Source organism: Camelus dromedarius, chromosome 17, assembly GCF_036321535.1.
Source record: "Camelus dromedarius isolate mCamDro1 chromosome 17, mCamDro1.pat, whole genome shotgun sequence".
Taxonomy (NCBI): Eukaryota; Metazoa; Chordata; class Mammalia; order Artiodactyla; family Camelidae; genus Camelus; species Camelus dromedarius.
The window spans coordinates 35,018,720-35,042,322 of NC_087452.1; the positions used below are offsets into that span (position 1 = coordinate 35,018,720).

The 23,603-nt window shown below is 34.5% G+C and overlaps 1 protein-coding gene across 2 annotated transcripts in view; it reads left to right on the forward strand.

Annotated features, from left to right (window-relative positions):
- SMARCC1 (SWI/SNF related, matrix associated, actin dependent regulator of chromatin subfamily c member 1) overlaps positions 1-23,603 on the forward strand; it is a 136,881-nt gene that overhangs the window by 34,375 nt on the left and 78,903 nt on the right. For both annotated transcript variants that reach the window (XM_064496598.1, XM_031470214.2), the window contains exons 7-12: positions 5,446-5,515; positions 8,783-8,858; positions 13,038-13,163; positions 14,985-15,106; positions 17,581-17,705; positions 21,182-21,241. In XM_064496598.1, coding sequence (XP_064352668.1) covers positions 5,446-5,515; positions 8,783-8,858; positions 13,038-13,163; positions 14,985-15,106; positions 17,581-17,705; positions 21,182-21,241 — 579 coding nt within the window. The remainder of the gene's footprint in view (positions 1-5,445; positions 5,516-8,782; positions 8,859-13,037; positions 13,164-14,984; positions 15,107-17,580; positions 17,706-21,181; positions 21,242-23,603) is intronic.

Here is a 23,603-nt window from a genome sequence, read left to right on the forward strand (position 1 = left end):
GGAAAGAAGGAATAGTAATGATAAGTAAAAGTAAATAAAGATAAAAATAGTAAATATAAGAGCAAACATTAGGTAGAAAATGTACAATAGCAAGGTGCTCCATAACATCAGAAATGGTTCTTAGAAAGAACTAAGAATGGAGTGGGGACAGCACTACAAATCCTACAGATATTACAAACAATAATAAGAGGTTAAGTTGGTTAGTTGCTTGTGTATTTGGTATCAAATCTAAGAAACCATTGCCTAATCCAGAGTCATGAAGTTTTACACTCATCTTTTCTTCTGAGAGTTTAATAATAGTTTTATCTGTGACATTTAAGTCTTTTCATCGTCAGTTTTGATGCTGAAAGTTTGATTTTATTTTAACTGTCACAATATTAGCTGTGTGATTATTATGTTTTTATAGTGAGAAAACAGTCTGCTTTCAGTGTTTAATTGGTGGTTTCTCAGCTTTTATCCTGTTGGGTAATAGCAATTGGTTTCCACTAGATGGAGGTGGTGAATAGCTGTGTTTGATAGCATTCTGTTGCTGACTAACTCTTTCTCTAATAAGGGTGGTATAAAACTTTTAGGTTGTGAATTTTTTGGAAAAAAATTGCCTTCTGCAAAAGATTTGAATTGTAATTGTTCCATCGAGATACTTAGTGATTCCTTATTCCTGTTGTTTTTTTCCTCTGTTTAATACAACATTGTTTACTACATACTTTCTGGGTATTGCTATTAATAATAGAGTAATTGTTAGGAGATAGCATTTACATTTAAATTTTAATATATTAGAAATTATTTTTTGGAAGTTATTTTTTAATGTAGGACATGATTCTTCACATTGCAGAATTTACCTTAGGATAAATGGCCACCAAATAAATGTTGACTCTCAGCCAAGTTCTGTGCTGGGCTCCTTACATGTACTTACGTCAGATATACGTGCAGATGATAAAAATATCAGCCACAGCACATATGAACCATGATTAAAACTCTTGAACATACAATATACTGTTTAGAGGATTAGTACAATATAAAAGGTGATATTTAATGGGCTTAAGATATTAGTAATATTTTGAGTGTGACATGCTAGAAGAGGGTACAAAATAAGCAAAACCATCAAGGCAATAAATTATGAAATTTAGGGAAGAGCTAATGGCAGATTTTGGCTGTGTGTCTCAGGATAGTGGGAGAGGAGAGTGGGTAGGTGAGAGGACATGAGTCTGGCTTAAAAAGGATTGTTTTTATTTGGAGCATAAGGGAAAGGGTAGACAAATACTGATGATTTGGGTGAAGAGAAATGTACAGTTGTGGCTGTAGTGGGAAAATTTCCCTGAGAGCTCATTTCTGGCATATATGATTCAAGGAGACTGATCAGAGAGCAGGACCCATTGGGAATCTCTGAATTAAATTGTTGAGTGAGGGAAAAAGTTATTGGATGAGATAAATCCTTATCAGGAGAGCAAGGGGAATAAATAAGTCAGGTGGCAAACCAGGATGGTCTGTATCTCAACAGTCAAGGGAAAATAAGGAAAGGAAAGCATTTCAAAATGTAGGAGGTAGGCATTGGCATTGTTCTACAAAGAAATCAAATGAAACCTGAGAAAAGGCATTTGGATATCAGTCAGGAAATAATTGATAACCTTTGAGAATGAAATTTCAGTAACTTGCAAGTTAGACTAGGTTGCCTAGGCTTTCTCTCTCAGATGGTGGCTTTATTGTGTGTGTGTGTGTGTGTGTGTGTGTGTGTGTGTGTGTGTCTATGCAGAGCAGACATTAACTGAATGAAGCACATAGTCACATTGAGACCTGGTAGTGTGTGTGTGTGTGTGTGTGTGTGTGTGTGTGTGTGTGTGTGTGTGTGTGTGTGTGTCTATGCAGAGCAGACATTAACTGAATGAAGCACATAGTCACATTGAGACCTGGTAGGGATGGACGGATTGGGTAAGAACGTGAGTTGGATTACTGGTTTTAGCAGGAAAAAAAAATAATGTACTTCCTCAGAGATGAAAAAAAATGAAGGAAATTTTAAAAAATCAAGATACTAATTAAAAGAGGAAAACAGACTAAATCTTACTCAGAATAAATTAGATAAATGAATGGATCAGTTTCTTAGGTTTTCTTATGTGTTCTTCATTCTTTTTCTTTTTGTTCATCTGTCTTGATAATTTCAAGCGACCGGTTTCTGAGTTCACTGATTCTTTCTTCCATGTTGAACCCCTTTACTGAATTTTTCAATGTAGTTATAGTCTTCAACTCCAAAATTTCTGTTTGGTTCTTTTTTAATAATTTCTCTCTCTTTCTTGACGTTCTCATATTGTTCATGCATTATTTTCCTAATTTTGGTTAGTTGTTTAACTGTGTTCTCTTGCAGTATATTGAACTTCTTTAAAGAGATTATTTTAAATTTGTCAGGTAATCCATAGAATTTGGTTTCTTTAGGGTCAGCTTTTGAGGTTCATTTTATTCCTTTTGGCCATTTTCCCTTTCCCTTTGTGTGTCTTGTTATTTTCTTCACATTGTAGAATGTGTTCAAATGCTGTGTTTTGTGCATTTGAAAAAACAGCCATCTCTCCTAGTCTTTATGGTCTGGCTTTGTACAGGGGAGGACCTTCATCAATGAGCTCAGTTTGAGATTCCTGACATTCTTCAAACATTTTCTGGCCTTGAGTATGTAATTTCTCAGTTGCTCAGAGGTTTGCTGGTTTTTCTTGTAATCCTTTGCTCTCTCTAGTGTTTGTCTGCTGTATGGCAAGTTTGTCTTTGCTGCAACAAGCCACTGAGTGAGCCCTTTTTTGATCTCTGTGGTGCCCAAGCTTCCAGAGTATGCTGGTTTTCCATCAGTACTTTGAATTATTTGAGAGAGAAACCTGTACCTTGGGCAGCCCCCCCAAAAGCCAGAACATTGGATGCATGCTTCACTCCAGCTTTTCCTTACCAGGGGTGAAGTTGGGTTCTGAGTGCTTTCTCCTGATCACACCAAGCTGAGCCACCTTTTGTCTGTGGCACTGCTAGTTCTCTGGTGCTCCAGTAAGCTGCTAAGCTCTCTTTTGCTCTCCATGGCCCCCCTGCATCCAAAATATTCCGGTTCCATTAGTACTTGAGTCATGTGAGACAAGCCTGTCCCTTGGCACACTCCTGAAAAGTCAGAACATCGGGCGCACATTCACTCGTTCCTTTTCAGCCCAAGGGAGAAGTTGAGAGCTGAGCTTTTCCACCTGATCCCCCTGAGCTCTGCTCTATTGGGAGAATTGCTATTGTGGTTGATAGGGAATGGCTTTTCTTACCATTTCAGTGTAGCTGTTCTGGACCTTGAGCTTGCTGGGGTACTCCAACCTCTTAATTGGTTTCTGGGCTTTTTGCATCGTATATTGTTTAAATTGGTATCTCTGATGGAACAGGGTCTGAGCCTTCCTATTCTGTCACTTTGCTGGCGTCACTTCTCATATGTTAATTCCCTTTTATGGCCAAAATAACATTCTGTTGTATGAATAGATCACCTTTTGTTTAGCCAATCGAAAGTTGATGAACATTTATTTATAAGTAACACCATTATGATCATTTGTGTAGGAGTTGTGTGGACATGTGTTTCCAATTCTCTTGTTTATACCTAGACACTGAATTGCTGAGTCATATGGGCAACTCCAGTTAAACATTTTCAGATTTCATTTTCAGATTTCAACCTGTTTCCCGAAGTGGCTGTACCATTTTACAATCCTGTCAGCATTATGTGAAGATACCAATTTTGCTACATCCTTATCAACAGTTTTTATTTCTTATTTTTTTATATCAGCCTTGCTCTAATGAGTGTCAGACAGTTTCTTTTTGTGATTTTGATTTACATTTCCCTAATTGTTAATGATTCTAAGTGCTTTTTTTTGGCCATTTGTATGTCTTTTTTGGAGAGATGTCTCTTCAGATCCTTTGCCTGTTTTTTTGGTTGGATTATTTGCCTTTTTATTGTTGAGTTGTAAGAGCTATTTATATGTTCTGACTGTGGGCTAATATTTACTTGTAAAATTGTAATTTTTAAATTGATTCTGTAGAGCTTATCATCCCTGGGAAGAATATAAATTTACATCTCTAATCTTTAGTTATTTCTGTTACTGGGAAGATTTTCAAAGGCAATCAGTGCCATATTCTCTTTCTATAAAAGTTAGCTGTAGAAAGGATGGATATCTTTTTTTTTCTTTACCTCCTAAAGTGGCATAGACTTTGAGATTTAGTACTTTAAAAGGCAGCTCTTAGAATATGAAAACGAATATATGTATGTATGTGCATGACTGGGACATTGTGCTGTACACCAGAAGTTGACATATTGTAACTGACTGTTCTTCGATTTAAGTAAATAAATAAATAAAAGGCAACTGTTACTAGAGAATTGTATATTTTGTTTATACTGATTGATTTCTGAAAGGCCTTCTGGCCTCTTCACTTTTTCCTTGGCCATCTTGGGATATCAGGTTAAGGAATAGGGCCTGATTTCTTCTTTTTCATTTTCTTTCAAGATAGTAAGGTAAGCAGCTGGATGCTTAAAAAAGAGCATAGGCATGTGAATTTCATGGCTTTAGTCATTGAAGCTCGGGCTGTTTCATGTTGAAATCAGCAATGAGAAGCCAGTTTTACTTAGCTGATTTCCCTTAGTTTTTCTGTTTTGCTATTTCTTGGGTTTCAGGGGGCTTACTTCATTAATTCCCTCTTAGTACTAGAAAGAAGTTTTCTAAGCCAAATTTAAACTACCAAAGAAATAGTAACAAGTATTAAAAGGTAGATGTAATTCAACTATGATTAAAATCAGTAAGAATCATCTGATTACATAAATTTGTACCTATCTTTGGTAAGGAAACTTGAAATAAAAAATTACATTAAAAAAATCTACATTATATGATAATATTGCTTACACTATTGTTGGGAGGGCTACATTAACAGATAGAAAGCACGTAAAGAATAATAAAAATAATATTGGTAAAAGCTTTCATGTAGAACTATAAAGTACTATAAGATACCAGAGAACATGAATCTGGAGGAAGAAGACTAGTTGGTAAAACTTTCATCAAGGAGATGAAGTGCGATTTACACCTTTAAAAGATGTGTATTAATTGCAAAGCTTCACAGGAAATGGGAGAACAGGCTGTATATGGGAAATGAGGCAGTAAAGAATATAGTGATCTTGATTTGGGTGGGTTTGGAGACAAACCGTCAGGTGGTTGGAAAGGGAGAATATTTTTACTGCAATAGGTAGTTTTGTCAAGAGTGATGCACAGTAGGCCTAGAATCAAGTAAGTCTGAATACACAGCAGAAAAACTTCCCCTTAATATGGTAAATAATATTCAATTATGTAGAAATATTTTTGGGAGGGGCTTATTAGCAAACCAAAAACTCTAGGTGAAAATTAAGTCTAAATAATAGTTTATTCATTTATTTTGTCAGATTGGCTAAAGTTGTTTCTTTTTCTTTTTCAGAAGAGTGGTTGAGACCTGTGATGAGAAAAGACAAGCAGGTGTTAGTGCATTGGGGGTTTTACCCAGACAGGTAATGTTGCTGTGTACTGAGATCTGGTATAAAGATTTTTATTGCCAGTGAGAATTATTTATATAAAGTTTCAGTTTCTGAATAGTGACAATTTTGTTGATTTGTTTTAGTCATTGAATTCAGTTTTTTTGAGTCTTCTCTTACTGACTTTCTTATTTATTAAGTTATGGAATTCAGTGAAGTCATATGGCTTTATTTCTCTTAATAAAATGATAGGTTTGCTGTGTTTGCCAAAACAGTCCTTCAGTATGATATTAGACTGCTAATTTTGATTTGTTTTCTTTAAGAAATGAAATTTCCACGTAAGTATTTTACAACTGGTTAGTTTCATTTGTTTTTTTAGAAAATACTCATGCCATTCTGTTAAGGATGAAATTATTTTACGTCTAAAATGATGTGTATGTATGTCTATATGTATATATAAAACTCAAACTGTGTTTTGGCTTCTAAATATGAATAAACAATTTAAACAAGAACAAATGTCAGTGAAAATAGTGGTTCTTATTTAATTAGTGTTATGCCCACAAAAGGCATTTAGGAATATGGATAACTTTCCATATACTTCATCTTTTACATCTATAGTAGAGCTGTTTAAGTGTTCGTTTCACTGTTCAAATGGAAAGTCTCCATTTTTCATGTCAGACCAGTCTTCTTTCACTTGTATCCAAATCCACTTCTAGCCTTATCGTATTATTGGAAGCAGATTCCAAACAAATCATTTCAATATTTCAGTAATAGATATTTCAATACATATTTCTGAAAATAAGGACTCATTTTTTTTAAGTAAGTATAATATTATTGTCATACTTAAAAAAATTAACAGTGACTTAGTATCAAATATCTAGTCATTGTTGTCATTTGATACATTTGATTGATTGATATTTGCTGAAATTAGAATTCAAACACATCTTGTAATTAGTTGATATATTTCTTAAGTATTTTTCAGTTGATAGATCCTCCCTCTCTCTTCTCTACCCCCCACTCTCCCCTCTCTGCAGTATATTATTTAAGAAACTGGGTTGTTTGTCCTGTAGAGTTTACCACAGTGTGGGACTTTTTTACAGCATCACTGTGGTATATTTGAACATACTTCTCTAGTTTCTGGATCTAGAGTTGATCAGAATCTGTTTCATTTTAGGGAAGGAACAAGACTTGAGTAGATGTGTGTTCTTCATCAGGAGACACATTATGTCTGGTCGTGTGCCGTTTTTAAATCGATTTGTTTCAGTGACTTTATTTTACTTGTAAATATATTTTTTAAGGAAGGAAATACATCTTTAGGTATATTCAAAGTTTTAAAAACATATTGACAGTCTTTATACAAGTTGAGTTAATTAGGATCAAGTCAAGTCAGCTTGCTAATCAACCTTTTCTGAATCATAATTGAACAGTTTTTTAAAATAATAACATTTAAGTAAATGCTTTCTAGAAAACATTTCTTATCTCTAGTCTATAAGTATCCATGGTGCTATTAAAACAAACTTTTCAATATTATAGGAACTATTTTAGGAAATTAGTTTGCCCTTTCAAACACTTAGATGGAAATTCAAATTTAAGATGACAAGCAGTATACATATAGGATTGAAATAAATTGTATAATAACACATTATTAGACTTGTTAGCCTGTTTGCTGACTTTATGTATCAAATAAGATGCAGTGGTTAGCTCTCGTCTTGTCTTCTCAAGGGGCCTTGTTCACTTTCTTTATTAACTGTAGTTTCTGCCCTCATTTCCACCTTTAGTCAAGACTTAAAGAATATAAGGTTATCAATTTTAAAAATCACCATTGTAATCTTTATCTGGTATAGTTAATTAATTGGCAAAGACACTTTTTCCCTTCAGGTCATGTTTAAGTATTCCTAGAAAACTTAGCAGGGTGCTATTAATAGGTCTGTAGAGCTGTGCTTGTTCCAAATGCTTTTGAACTAACTTCTGAGAAGTGGCTAAAGGAAATCACCGCTTGTAACTATACTCATATTTCATTTAGATATGACTTGCTTTTATAATTTATTGTCCAGTATAGTGGTATTTGGCTAGTACAGTAGCATTGACAAAGTTTTAATTTGGTAGGTAATTTTATGCTTATTTCAGAATCGTGGAGTAGGGGAAGTGATTTATATCAGTGAATGGAATTTCACTGATAAGAGAACCTTTGAGCAAAGAGATGTTAAAGATGTGAGGGAGTGAGCTATATGGATATCTATGTAAAGGGCATGAAGCGGACACTGCCTGGCATGTTTAAAGAGCACCACTAGAGCCCATGTGGCTTTAATATAACATGAGTGAGGGAAGAGTGCTAGGAGATAGGTCATAGGACCAGATTGTGAGGCCTTGGCAAACTGCTGGAAGGATTTTGACTTTAACTCTGAGTTAGGTGGGAGTTGGAAGATTTTGAGCAGGGGAGTAATGTGAACTTAGTTTTCAAAAGGATCTCTTCAGTTGCTGTGTGGAAAGTCAGCTCCCAGGGCTTTGGGCCAAAATGGAAAGGTAAGAAGTAGATAAATTCTGGACATATTTTGAAGGTGGAACTGGTAGAAGTAGTGGATGGTTTGATTATAGGATGTGATTGAGAGTGAAGTCAGGGATGTCTTCCAAGGATTTGGGCCATAACAGTTGAAAGGATAGAGGTGGCATTTCCTGAGATGAGGATGATTGGCTAGAGCACAGTATTGGGGTCGGGATGGCATTATATGTTGAATTTTGAGTGTGTAAGGGATGAAAACTTTATTAGACAAAAAAGAGATGTGAAATTATTGACAGTTGAATTCATGAGTACAGAATTCAGAAAAGAGGGCAGTTATAAGATTTCAAGTCATCGGTATATATTTGAAGCCATAAGGTTTACATGAGATGATCATCAAGAGAATGAATAGGTAAGAGGATTGTTCCAAAGACTGAAACCTGGGGCCTTCCAACGTTGAAGAGGTTTGGGAGAAGAGGAGAAACTGGCAATGGAGACTGAGGAGAGGCTAGTGACTAGAAGGAACACCAGGTGATAGTACTGTCTCAGAGGCCAGGAGTGGTCAACTTGTTAAAATTCTGGGGACTGAGACTTAAAACTTGGGTTTTACAGTGTGAGGATTACAGTAGACCTTTACAAAAGAGTTTTCTTTGCAGACTGTTAGACAAAAGTAGATGATAATTTGCTATTACTGGATCCTAATAGTATTTCTAAAATATATTTTTGCCTCTTGATAGAAGTCTTTTTATTTTTAGTGAATGAATTTGGATTCTAATTTGTTTTACCTTTTTGCATTTTCTTTATAGCTACGATACTTGGGTCCATAGTAATGATGTTGATGCAGAAATTGAAGATCCACCAATTGCAGAGAAGCCATGGAAGGTGAAAAATCCTTTTTAAAACAAAATTTATCCTTATGTAACTTAATAGCTCTTCTTAGCTGTTCTCCACAACAGTGCTTTAAGGATATACGAATAATGACCTTCCTTTCTTGTCATTCTATTGAGAGATATCTGCGGGTATGAAGACCTCATTATCTGTTTGTTTGTTTTTTTTTCTTTTTTGAGGGGGTGGTAATTGGGTTTATTAATTTTTTTATGAAGATACTAGGGATTGAACCCAGGACCTTGTCATGCTAGGCATGTGCTCTACCACTAGCGCTATACCCTCCCCCCTGTTATCTGGGTTTTAGATGAGATGTCTGCAATGATGATTGAAGAGACCCCAAAGCCAAGTTAGACTGTGGCTTGAGAGAGGAGTGTTAGGAGTGGAGTTGACTGTCATTGACGATGTCATTTAGGAAGGCTGGAAGCAGTGTCTGCATGGCTCTTATTATGACATAGATGTATCTTACTTATCATTTCTATTGTAATGGTAAGAGTCTATGTATCAACTCTTGTTTCTCAACTTTCAATTTGGAAATAATTTTGAAAGTTGCAAGAATAATATAAAACAAAGTACTGTTTTATACTCTTTTTCAGATTCCCTTATTGTTACTGAAACAATTTATTACCTGATACAAGACCCATATTCCATTTTCACTAAGTGTCCCACTTCCTCTTCAGAAAGATAGCCTTTGAGCTTCGTATTACATATGAGAATGGGATTAATAAAAATTAGTCTTTTTTTAAAAAACAAACTTTTAATTTGGAAATAAATTTTAAACTTACAGAAAAGTTGTAAGAATAATAATACTACATGGCATATTTGTATACTCTTTATCCAGATTTGTCTGTTAACATTTTACTCTGTTTGATTTATCATTTATACTCAATGTGTATTTATATATATATTTTTTGAAACATGTGAGACAAAGATGCATATGTAATAGGCCTTTACTCCTAAAAATGTGTGTGTTAAGAATAAGAAATCCTCATATGTAAGCACAGTATAGTTATCAAATTCATTAAATGTAACATTGACATGATACTTTAGTCTACTGTTCATATTCCAGTAATGTTTTTGATAACATTTTTTCCTGTTATATAATCTTGTCTGATATCAGCTATTGAATTCCTATGTCATGTCACTTTAGATTGCTTTAACCTGAAATATTATCATGGTATTTCCTTGCCTTTTACAACGCTTTTGAATTTCAAAAGAATACTTCTCATTTGGAACTTCTGATCTTTCCTCTTGGCTGATTCAGGGTGTGCATTCTAATTCTAGTCAGAATGCTGCACGAGTGATGCTGTGTCCTTCTCTTGGCATCATATTGGGAGGCATGCTGTGTCCATCTGCCCCCTCATTGGTGATCTTAATCACCCAGTTAAGGTGTTCTCTGATGGCTCCACTATTAATTACCCCCTTTCCCCCACCAATTTACAGCTTACAAGCAATTTCTGAAAGATTCTTTTAGATCATGCAGATACCCTTCCTCTCATCAAAATCCTCCATCCATCATCCGGTTTTAGCATCCACTTACAATTCTTTCCTGAACTAGCCTTTTCTTTGATGATTACACAGCAGTAATTTTCCACTCCAGCCCTTCCCTCCACATTTACCAGTTGGCTTTCAGAGTTCTCTTGTAAGCAAGAGCCCTTCTTTTCCCTTCATTTACTTATTTATTCATCTGTCTGTTGTTAGTGTAGATTCATAAAGTTCTAATTTTTCAGTGGTCAGTAATTCATTGCTTCATTGTCTTGTGCTGTAGTTTCATATTTGGCCACTAGGGTCCCCTTCAAACTGCTTGTCATTCTTGTGACAAGCACTTGTCATTTTTGAGCATCTCCTTGGGGCATAGCAGGATATTCCAGGTTCATCTGATACTATCCATTTCTCTTGCCTAGAATCAGGTGTTTCTCTGACGATCTCTGATTTCTTTTAGTAGGAAAAGGTATTAGAGACCAAGATTTGGGTACTGGTATTATGCTCACTGCTACTGAAATGTCTTTGCTCCTAGGTTCTTTCTGTTCGGAGAATTTTGAAATATAGCTACTACGAGTGTATAAACACAGACATTCTCATGTACACATACACGTGCATATACACATAATGTACATATTTTAGAACTGATGAGGCCATATAGATACCTTCAGTTCCTATCCATCCCCAGAGTGTTCTTTGCCCTCCCCATTCCATATTTATATGTCTCTTCTCCCAGAGTAAGAACCCTGGATCCCAACATTAACACATTTACTCAGTCCATTAGTATATTTAAATTAGTTTCAGAATTGCTTTGCCCATGCCACTACCATAAACAAAAATATTAAAAGAATGCAAGATATGTTTGTGGTTTCCCCCTCCCCCTCCCCTGCCCAAGACTGAGGGTATGTCATATATTGGCAAATAGTGCATTCATGAGTTATTGTGATGAACTCTCTTTTTTCCCTCCAAAGTGAGTTTGTTACTTGTTTGAAGTACAGTTGAGTTTATTTTTTTGTTTGTTTTCAGTTTTGATGTTTCCTCTCTATCTTCCATCCAAATTGATTTAATTTTATATTTTAAATATAGAGAGTTCTACTAATGCTTCTTAAAGAATGTATACTTTATGTATTCTTTCTATCCCATTCTCCCCACTTCTTGTAAAACAAACTTAGTGTTTTCTGGTGTATCTTTTCTGTGTTTCTTTTTGTCAACACAAGTGTTTGCATGTTTTCTTTTTTCCCTCTTTATACTTTGCTTTTTCCACTTAGATAATCTTTTCTGGAAATCCTTGGTGGTCATATCTGCACTGTGCTCCATTATGCTTGGAAGTTTGCTTTTTTTTCCTCCTCATTTGGCCGCCTACAGTTGCATTCACCTTTTTTTTTTTTTAATTGAAGTATAGTCAGTTTACAGTGTTGTGTCAGTTTCTAGTGTACAGCATAATGCTTCAATCATATAGGAGCTATTATTATATAGTCATATAGGAGCTATTACTCTGGCCATAAGGTATTTTTATGAGAAAGATAACAGAGGATAGTGGTTTAAGAGCTTAGTTTAAACAGAACTCAGTGCAGATCCAAGCTTTGCCTCTAATTAGGTAACTGGACAGCTTGCTGACACTCTGCCCCAGTTTGCAGATTTGGTAAACTGGAGAGACTAACCTGCATTGCTTTCCCATTCTTAGGGGGATTAAATGAGCTCATATTATATGTAAGGTGTTCAGCAGAGTGCCTGGCACAAATAGACCTGGATGATCTCCATAAAGACCAGGAGACCTGAATGGTCTCCATAGAGTGCCATGTGTACTTGACAGGGCTGGGTGACATGTCTGTGTAAATGTCCTCTTTCATTATTGCTTAGAATGTTGTTGAATACATAAACCTAGAGCCATTCTTCATGCCTAAAGCAGTGACTTACTTTGGCCTTTTGCTTTTTAATGTTTTTGTCAGTGATTTTTGTGATGATACAGAAGCCATGATTAGTGAAACAAGCCAGAGAAATACAAATACTATACAGTATCACTTATAAGTGGACTCTTAAAAAAAAAAAGTCAAACTCCTAGAAACTGTAGAAAAGTGGGTACCAGGGATTGAGGGATAGGGGAAACAGGGTGAGGCTGGTAAAAGGGTATCAGTTTTCAGCTGTAAGGTGAAGTAAATCTGAGGATCTAAGGTCAAATATGGTGATAATAGTTAATAACACTGTATTGTAGAGTTGAAATTTGCTAAGGGAGTAGGTTTAAATGTTCTTTTGTGTGTGCGCACATACAAAACAGATAAATACATGAGATGATGGATATGTTAAATCCCAGGGGAATGGGGATCCTTTCACAGTGTGTACATAATCAAATCACCACAGTGTACACATTAAACATCTTGGTTTGTTTTTCAGTTATACCTAAATAAAGCTAAAGTTAAAAATATGGCATGATTATCAAATTTAAGGGTCTTAGTTATCAAAACCTTACTCTACACAAAACCAGTGATGCTTTTGTATTATTTACTTGGTAAAAGACAAGGAATACAAATTAGAAATGGTTAGGATGCAACTCACATGTCTTTAATAGTCTTATATTTTTAAACTTTTATGCAGTTTAGACTGAGAATAATAAATTGGCTTCTTTCATTCTGAATACTGTAAAAACTGAAGTGATTTATTATATATGTAGATATTAATGCTTTGATGTGGTTTTAGGTTCATGCAAGATGGATTTTGGACACTGATGTTTTCAATGAGTGGATGAATGAAGAGGATTATGAGGTGGATGAGAACAAGAAGCCTGTGAGTTTTCGTCAGCGAATTTCAACAAAGAATGAAGAGGTATTTGGTTTGGCACCACTTTCATCTACTTGGTGTTTTCTTCTTTCTTGGCCGGAATGTTTTCAAATCTTCATTAATAAACTCACAAACAAAACAAGGTGCACCAGTCATCAGGTATATATAAAAGTTAACTAAATGCCCTAGCAGCCATTTCACATGCTGGCGTCCCCCCAAAAAGGGGCATGAGAATCTCAGAGCGTCATTAAGATTTAAAGTGGCCCATGTGGTATGGAAGGTGTTAGAACTGATTTTATTCTCTAGATCTGAGTATTAATTTTGTGAATGAAATCACATCACAGGATCACTTTCCAAGAGAAAATTTAGTTTTAATATTTTTTAATAGCTTTGTTAAAGCACATAAAATAGTATAAAGTGTAGGCCTTAAAGTTCTCTGAGTCCTTTTTTGAGGTTGGAGAACTTGACATTTAATACTCTTTAATCTTTTAAGAAGCCCAGCCACTTAAATATTTATTTGTGATTTCTTTAAGTCAAAACTGGGGGGATGGATGTGTCACTAGAGGAAGACTTGAGACTGAGAAGAAGGCTTAGATGTTTTGTTGTTGGGCTGTGACAGTTTCAGATAGAGACCTGATTCTAAAAGTCCTTTTCAGTGGGGAGACATGAAATTTTTGCCTTTTCCTTTGTATTTTAGATCTTTGAAAAAAATCTATTTAAAAACCGAATCTTTTTCATATCTTTTAATTTTTAGTTTGTCCTTATTTGGAATTTTTCTTTGAAAACTTTTTATCTTGGTCTTCCTACTGATATGCTTTATATTTGTTTCCCCTAAATGCATTTCAAATTGAGTCTTTTCTGTCATTAGAGATACTCACTTTCTATATTACATTATTAAACTGACATGTTCATATCCAATTCTGTTCATATTTAAGTGGTTTATTTATTTTTTACTTATTTTAGGGAGGATTGTATAAAAACTGATACCTTTCTTTAAGAATTTGATTGTATAGTAAGGCTAAAATTAAAGGTGAGTGTAGTTTAGATTTTCTTTAAAATGTCTCTGGTATGCCTGTAAGATGACTTAGATTCCCATTTTGATGCTACAGAGCTATTGAAAGGACATAGATAGTTGTAAAGGGTATGAGTGTCCAGAGAAAAATAATGTTTAGGTCTCTAATTCTTTTTAAGATATAATATTGGATTATTTTAGGTGTGTTTTCTTTATTATGGTCTGTTTATTAAATTGGTAGTTATCTACAGACTGACTTTTGTATGTTGATGTGTATGCTGCAACTCTGCTGAACTGGTTTATTAGCTCTAATAGTTTTTTTTGCAGATTCCTTAGGGTTAAGATATGTCATCTGCAAACAAGGGTAGTTTTACTCCTGTGGGTTGACTTTCAAGTCATGAATTGTAGCCTTGTAAAATTTTACTTCTTTTGTATCATTCTCTCTTAATATTCCTTTTACTGATAAACTACAAGTTGTTTCTGGTACATTTTCACAAGGTCATTCAGCCAGTCTTTGTATTTCATTAATTTAATAACATGTGTTTCGTATTTTTCTAGTGGTTGTTATAAATTCTTTTCCCATCTGGAAACACAGAACATGTCTGTTTTGTAGCATAGTTTGAATATGTGTCAAATGGTTCTTGTATACCCATTGATGAGGTCTCACCTGGAAGGTCAGGGAAAGTCTCTTGACTGCCGGCAGTCCAGGATGCTTAATGATGTGCCTTTTATTTGCTCTGAGCTAGTGTGTTTCATATTATCTTTGTTGTGAAAACTCATCTTGGACCAGGATTTGTAGAAACTGAGGAGTCAGCAAAGTTGGCTGATATTTATTTCCATTTACTTCTTCCTAGCCAGTCAGAAGTCCAGAGAGAAGAGATAGAAAAGCATCAGCTAATGCTCGAAAGAGGAAACATTCACCTTCCCCTCCACCTCCCACACCCACAGAGTCCCGGAAGAAGAGTGGGAAGAAAGGGTAAGAACAGTAACATGATTCCAAAGGAGTTTCCAGAGTTTTACATTTACATGGCAGGTTTGGCTGAAAATAAGTTTTACTTTGACTGGTTGGAAGTGTTTTTACTTTGATAGCTTGTCTTGTAATGAGATACTATCTGATGGACATCTTAGGCTGTATTTATACAGAGGCTCCCTGAATGCAACCTTTTTTTCTATATCTAAGTATATATTAAGAAGCATGGCTCGGGGGGAAAAAAAGCATGGTTGATGAGGAAGTTAAGAAATTATATTCACTGTAGTTGTTGTCTTTCTGTGATTTTACCACCTGTCCCATACATGATCAAAATGACTTATAGAGGAGTTGAACCTGTGTCTTTTTCATATTCTGCAGAGCATGGCAGTGTAGTGCTTTGTGCAGTGAGTCATATTTGTGTTTAGTGAATCCTGCTTGAGTGGAAATTCTGGCATATATTGAATAGGTTGTTGTGGGGATTAAGTGAGACTTTACAGACCTTGCAGAGTGCCTGGCCTGAAGGAGATACTTAATAAATGGTAGATAATGCATAATAACTTATTATTATTATTATATATTAAGTAAATAATTTCAGGGTTGTCTAGCTGAAAATATTTTGCATAATTTCTCAGACGTTATAGCTTAGTCTTAGAAAATGACAGATTGCAAGATTTCTTCATTTCATGTGATAGTAAATTTGTTAAATTTCTGTCTGTTGACCAGACTGTAAAGATCTACTTGGCATCTTCTCTCAATCAGCTTCTTTTTCTGACTTTCTTCTCTAGCCTAACTTATCTTTCTCAGCTCAGAACATACCTTGAATCACATTATTTCTTGTATGGTAGGGTTACTTGAAGCATTCTTAACGATGCTTAGAAGGTTTTAGGAAAGTTAAGAAACTCTTAGTTTTATAAATAATTTTAATGGGCCTGTCACAGTTATAAAATAAAGATTTTTGTTAATTTTGTCAAGTAACATGTATTGTGACATAAAAATTAAAATCAGAATAGATTGTTGGGGGGGTATTATTGAGGGAAACCTTCGTTCTTAAACTTGTATTCTGAATCTTACTGTTTGATGTTCTGAGATTTCAGAGCTGCCTGAGGTCCTTGTAAAGAAAATTGTAACAGTTTTTCCAAATATTCCCGGACCTAAAATAGATGTGCTGCTTTCCCCATTACGGACTAAGATGGGGGTGCCAGGACACTAGTGGTCATAGAACCAAGGTGTGATGTCCATCTTGTCCACAGTGGAGGTATTTAGCCTCTACTCTGAATGTAAAACCCACCAAACTGAGTTTCCCAAAATAAATGTATGCTTGTCCATTAATTGAATGCTTCTACCTTCTAATGAGCAGGATTTTGCTCTTTTGAGTTTCCCTTTAGAAATCTCTACTTAACCAAACCATCTTGAAATCTGTTTTCCTAACATCCATATTATTTGTCTTCCCTGCATCTTTTGGTACTTTTTAGGTGTTATATCTCCTTGCTATCTTTAGTTTCATAGGATTTTAAAAATTACCATGAAATTTTTATTAAAATTTTTTTTTTTACTCTATACACCTTATTCTATCCTATGCCAATATGTTGTCCCTCTAAAAAGAGGACTTTGACGTTCTCTCAGCAGTGTGAGGACTCACCAGTTCCTTCTCCATTCCTGTTCACCTATCATTATATTCTAGATTACTACCCCAAAACAAGTTTTTTTTTTCTCATCCTTTTATGCCTTTACTTAATATCCTAAAACATTGCCTATTTTTTTTAGTAAATTGTTATAGTTCCCAAGGTTCAGCTTAACTGTCACTTGACTAACTTTCTCTGAGCTGTATTTTTTTGGAACTTATATTCATTTCTCTGTCTTGGTGCACATCACATCATGTGATCTAGGTAATGATTTCTATTATGTATCCCGTGTCATTCCTCAAGGTAAGGAATCATTCCGTTCTTGTTTGAACTTTAACATGCTTTCTCGTGTGTGTTTTAAAAATAAATGTTGACTTAATTGAATTGGTGGTGAAAGATCAGTGGCAATTTTTACAAAATGAAAAAATTAGTACTATTCTAAGTGATTTTACTTTGCAGTTCCTAATGTTTGGATGATACAAAGAGCCAGGAAAATATAGTTAGTTGTATATATCTTTGAGAAAAGTTCTTATGTAAATCATTATAATCTGAGGTGAAATATGTACCTTATTTCCTTAGCAGATCTTTTATTACACTAATTTAAGTCCCTTTAGATACTGTCTGCAGTTTGTGTAGTAGGATTTCTGTGGCCATTTCTTATACCCAATAATTTTTATTCTCCTTTTGGCTAGTTAGATGTAATTTGGGGAATGTATCTAATTTGTTTGATTTCTGTTTGTCTTTTAAAGTGATTCTGATCATAGAGTCTAACAACAATGTAGGTAAAGCCTGTGAATTTGTCTTCTGTAAGTAACTATAGTCAGTCTTGTTTGTGCTTTTGTACCTTTTATGTTTTAGTCAAGCTAGTCTTTATGGGAAGCGCAGAAGTCAGAAAGAAGAAGATGAGCAAGAAGATCTTACCAAGGACATGGAAGACCCAACACCTGTACCCAACATAGAGGAAGTGGTTCTTCCGAAAAATGGTTTGTATCCTTCTGCCTAGACTATGAGAATGTTAGACGTGATTTAGTCATTCTCAGCAATGCCATGGGATGATTTACTTTTTGCTCTGCATCTCCAGGTCTTCCTTTCAAATTATAGATTCTTCCCCTTTATGGTTAATGTTTATGAAATTCCCTTTTCCCCAATCTTTTGGTGTACTTTCGCTGTTTATTGAGAAAACATACTGACCAATAAGTTCTCTAAATTTAGTAATGCTTTAAAATTCACGGATTTAAAATCTCAACCAAATCAATATACATATGAAAAAATGAAGTACTTATCTATGTGCAATTTAATCTCTTTAAACCAGTTATTGCGAGGAGGATGTTAGACCCTTTTAATTGTGATTGTGGATTTGTCTGTTTTCCCTTTATTTCTGTTAATTTTTTTTCCCTGTATTTTCTTCTTGTACTTTGAGCTTTGCTCTTTAAGGACATATACTTTTAGGATCATCGTGTCGTCACGATGAATTGAGTCTTGTATCATGTCTCCTTGTGTCATAATAATGCTTGTCTTGAAATCTGAGTTCTCCAGTAATAATAAAGCCTCATCCACACCCTTTTCAGTAAATTTCTATTTTATATTTTACTAGTCCCAATTATACTTAAGACTTCAGTAGAGCAGTCTTATAAATCTCATATCCTTTCTTTTTTATGTTTTCAGTTTGTATCTCTCGCTTTTTTTTTTTTTTTTTTTTTTTTTACTTTCACACCAGTTATGTAGAGCATGTTGCTTTTCAGCATCAAATTGTTGATGCTTGGTTTTTTTCCCCTCAGTGTACACATTTTCTGTTTTTAATTGGAATGTGTAATCCACCCAAATGTAACAGTTGCCAGTATGGTTGGGTTTAAGTCTACCATCATGCCAAGTTTTTTTCTATTTGTCCCTCTTGTTTCCTTCGTTTGCTTTTTTGTCCTTTCTTTTGCTTTTTTGTCCTTTCTTTCGCTTTTATGTTCTTTTGCTTTTTTTAGGGGGTAGTAATTTGGTTTATTTATTATTATTATTATTTTTAATGGAGGAACTGGGGATTGAACCCAGGACCTTGTGCATGCTAAGCATGTGCTCTAGCACTGAGCTATACTCTCCCCTGCTTGATGTTCTTTTGCTTTTAAATGTTCTAGCCCCTCTGTTCGCTTTGCTTTTCTTTTAGAACTTACATGGTTTCTTTGTTTTTACATAGCATAGTGTCAATTGAAATACACTTCTGGTAGTGTAAAATTCACATTTTTAATGTGTATTTTAATCATTCCAGTGGTTTTTAGTAAACTCACTACGTTGTACCTCATCACCACCCTCTTAATTCCAGAAAGTTTCCATCCCCATGAAAAGAAACTTTATGCTTATCAGGAGTTAGTTCACATTATCCCCTTCCCCTAGATCTTGACAACCACTGTTCTACTTTCTGTCTGTATGGATTTTCTTACTCTGTTTGCTTTTTATCTATTTTTTTCCTTAGTGGTTGCTCTAAGGATTACAATATATATCCTCAATTTATCAAATCAATTTAAGATTACTTGTCTAGTTGAGATAATTTATGCTTTCTCTTGTCTTTATGATGTTTTCATATATTTTATTTCCATATGTGTTATAATCCCTATGTCTTTCTTTTTTATTTTTTGTTTTAAGCAGTCATTTGTATTTTTAAGAAATGGAAAATACAGTCATCTAAAAAGTTATATGCATTTCTAAAAATCATTGTCTTATGCAAAATTGGGCAATAAAAGTCACAAATATATTTTAAAAGTCATATAGAAGAGAAAATTCACAAAAATAATGAAAAGATTTATTTTAAATAAAAGAGCAGTGAAGGTGGTTATAGGCCTATTAGATAGCTAGCTAAATTGGGATGCTATAATAATTAATATAGCATGGTTTGGACACAGAAATGGCTGAATCCATACGTGGAGTAGAACAGCCAGTTCAAATGCAGATCCATATTTGCTAATAAATTTAACTTACTGTGAATTTAGCAGTGCAAATCAGTGGGAAAAGACCAAACTTTTCCACAAATACTGTGAAATTTAGTGTTCTTCCTTGTATCATATATAAGAATTTAAACTTCAGGTGGATTAAAGTGCTATATTTAAAAACAAAACCGTAAAAGTAAATTTCCAAATACTAATGCACTTTAAATAAGTGTCAGTCTTGGAGAAAATATGCATTGCCCATTTAACAAACAAAGAATTAAAACCCTAAATTTTACGTATAAAGATTCTTAAGCCTCATAGAATAAAGGTCAAAGTATTATGTACTGATAATTTTATTTAAAAAAAAGTAGGATTGATAAATGTATGAAAAGATGCTTAACCTCATTTAACCAAGGATATGTAAATTATAAAAGTAACTGTTTTCATCCATCAGATTTTCAAAACTTAGAAAGTAGAGGATTCCCAAAGTACTGTTTTTAGGAAATGAGTACTCTCAAATGCTGTTGGTGGAATTATAAATTGCTGAAGCCACTATACACAATTTGGCTATATCTATTAAATTTTAAAAAGTGAACATCCAGTAACAGTTTTAGTTTCAGAGTCCATTTTAAATAATTACATGCACACGTAAAGATAAGTATAAAAGAATGTTGATTACAGAATAATGAAACATTGAAAATAAATACTGTGATTAGGGCTAGTGCCCCTTTTTTTGTTGTTGTATTTTGGTGGGGGGTTAGTAGGTTTCTGTGTGTATTTTTTAATTAATTTTTAAAAAATTTTATTTTTTATTGGAGGTACTGGGGATTGAACGCAGGACCTTGTGCATACTAAGCACACATTCTACCGCTGAGCTGTCCCTCCCCCAGGGCTAGTAACCTTTTGATCCACAAATGGACACAGAATCTATTAGAAATGAAAAAGATCTATTGTAACTAAAAATACTTACATGGAAAGACCACACAGGCACACTGCTACATGAGAAAAGTAGAGTGCTAAGGAATAAGTACAGTATGTGTTTTTTTGTTTGCTTGCTTGCTTGTTTGTTTGTTTTGGTTCAGATCCCAGAATAAGTACAGTATGAATGACCTTATACATGTAAGATTTAAAAACACTCAGGAAGTTTTGAAGTCCATATAGATGTATAAATGATACCAGTTCTCCCTCAATTTGCTATCTTAATGAATGGCACAAAAATGAGAGTCAGTCCACAAGTTCACAAAAAACATAAAAAATATTTTGGGGAAAAGGATTGAAAGGTTCTTTTGAGGGTTTGCTCTCTGTATTTCTGTATTTTATGATGAAAAAAGATTGCTGCTTGGGTAGTTAATTACAAAATACAGTCTGTTACATTAAGTGTTAATGTTTCTTAGCTGGGCTTGCAGAGAGTAGATTTTTACATGAAGATGAGTGCTGAATGATGGTCGAGTTGCAATGAGATTCATATATTTTTAATCATCTATTCTGTTTTCTTAAAAATAAGTAGAACCTTTTCCTTAAAACGTGATTCTTTTCTTTTTTCTTTGTAGTAAACCCAAAGAAAGATAGTGAAAATACACCTGTTAAAGGAGGAACTGTAGCAGATCTAGGTAAAAACCAAAACTGTACAATTCTGTGTTGTTTTATCTCTTGAAAACTTCAGCTCTTCGGGTAATTCTTTCTGTACTAAGAGATGTTGCTTTCAGTTACTGTGCTTTCCGACACAGTTATTAACTATGGCTACTGTAGTACCATTTTGATTAGTTTGCTCTTGCACTAGGGAATTTAATTTCTTAAGATCCATTCTTTTATTTTTACTAATCTGCCCTCTCAGTGCATCTTTTCCTGCAAACTAGCAAAGGTAGTATTTTACCTTGATCAGAATATTTGAAGTCTCAAAGAAACAGTTGTAATTAACACACTTTTTATAATCTCCATGAAATACTTGTTTCACAACATGGGCAGATTGATTTTGTGTCTTCAGAATAAAAAACTGTTGACTGTTAATACTTTGTAAACCAACTGAACGTTTCCTTAACAGTAGAAAATAAGTATCACATCATTCTTTTACAGTATTTTCAAGTTATGATGTACATTTTCACAAGTAAGGTCTAATTCTTGAATGTGCTGTAAGGGTAGAAAAGAGGAGTATAATCACTTGTTCAAGTTTTTAAAAGTAGGGGTATTTTTAAACATCTTTAATCCTGAATGTAATAAATGAAGTAATGATCTCACTTACTCTCTTCACTTGTAAAAATCAAAGGGAATCCTAGTGTTTTCTGTGTATATTGAATTTATGAATTAATAGAGTTTTAAACCTAGTAGGGATTTTCGAGATCTCCTTATGTGGAAAATGAGACTTGGATTTCACAATGTCCTAGTTAAGTGAATTCTGTATTTTGAATAAATTGCTGTGATTCTTCATGGCAGATTGGAGTGGGTGTTTGGGAGGGTTTTTCTACTTCATTTCACTCAATTCATTCTACTTTTTCTGGCTTAAAGCCCGTCATTGAACACCAGTGGACAATTCTATTTTTAATTATGTCTAAAGTAAAGCAGAAAATGGTCTTCATGACAGTTTATATAAAGATGGTATTACGTCAACAAAATTAACAACAAAGGAGAGATACTGTCAAAATATTTCTATCTTAATTGTTTTTAACATTAACAGAATGTAGTTTTTATATATTTTTTATTGATGTATATAGAATACAAATCTTGAGTAACTGGTAATAATTTCCATTCTCCTTAAGTTTATATTGCGTGTTCTATAACTCACTTACCCACTGAATCAAAGGCAAAGAAAGCAAAAACTAACTATAAGCAGTATTTTCTTTTATATTCACAATAATGTGACAAGGTAAAATTTTGTTAAGACTTTGAATACTCTTCGTTGGGACAGTTTGTTAAACAGAATATAGTTTATATTTTGAAAGTTATATCCCAAAAAAGAATCAACCTGAAGTTTTAAGGGGATGGGCAGTTGTCCTTTTCATAGTGAGGTAGTCTTTATCCGATGAGTAAAGTTGAAGCCAATTTTAGGAAAAGGATGGGGCCCCAACTGGATTAAAAGTTTTAGTGCTAGTGCTGGGTAGAAGAGATCTTCCCTTTGTGTTTGTGAGCAGCTTGAGGTCTTAATTAGGAGGGCTGTGGCTGCAGATGCTGCTCATCACAGCGGGAGAGTTAGGCTCTATAGAATTTGAAATTGTAGTCCTGGCCTTTCATCCAGGGAGTAACATGCTTCCTGTGTATCATTTAAGTATCTGGCTTTCTGCATTAGCTATGACTTGAACCATGCTGAGGGTGACTGATCCATCAACTGAGAATTACTGTTCAGAGTTGTTTGTTGTTTTAACTGATCCCTATTCTGCCTTATATGCCACTGAGCTATGTATATTCAGTCTTTTCTTTCTTTCTTGAGATCTCTGAAAGGTCAAGATCCAGGGGCTGAGGTGAGCGTGTATTTGTTGACATCTGGAAGGAGGAAGAGAACATTTATTGAGTGTTACCATCGATGAATCAGTATCAAGGTTGTCCCTCCTACTTTTGTATTCTCAGAAGCCTGTTTCCATTTGACACCAAGACTCCCTCAGGCACAAAATTTTGTCACACTAAAATGGTATTGATTGAGCAGACAGAGATCATTAAATTGTACTACCACCATCTAGTGAGAAGTTGGTTATCCTTTGGTTTACCAAGACCTAAAGGACAAAAAGTTCATATTTGACAGCCTTTCCTAGATTTTTTTCTGTTAAGTCACTTCCTAGGAGAAAAATAGTTCCTGAGCAGAATTGGATGACCTGTGTTGGGAGTACCGTAATTTACCACATCCCGTTCCTTTTAGCAGGTGTTTGTCTCTAAGTTACAGATGAAGGAACCATGTCCATCTTTATGTTACATGAGTACCTGCCAGGTGTCACTCTACATGTTTGCGTTTCCCTATACAACCATGTTGGGAAGTAGAGACTGGAA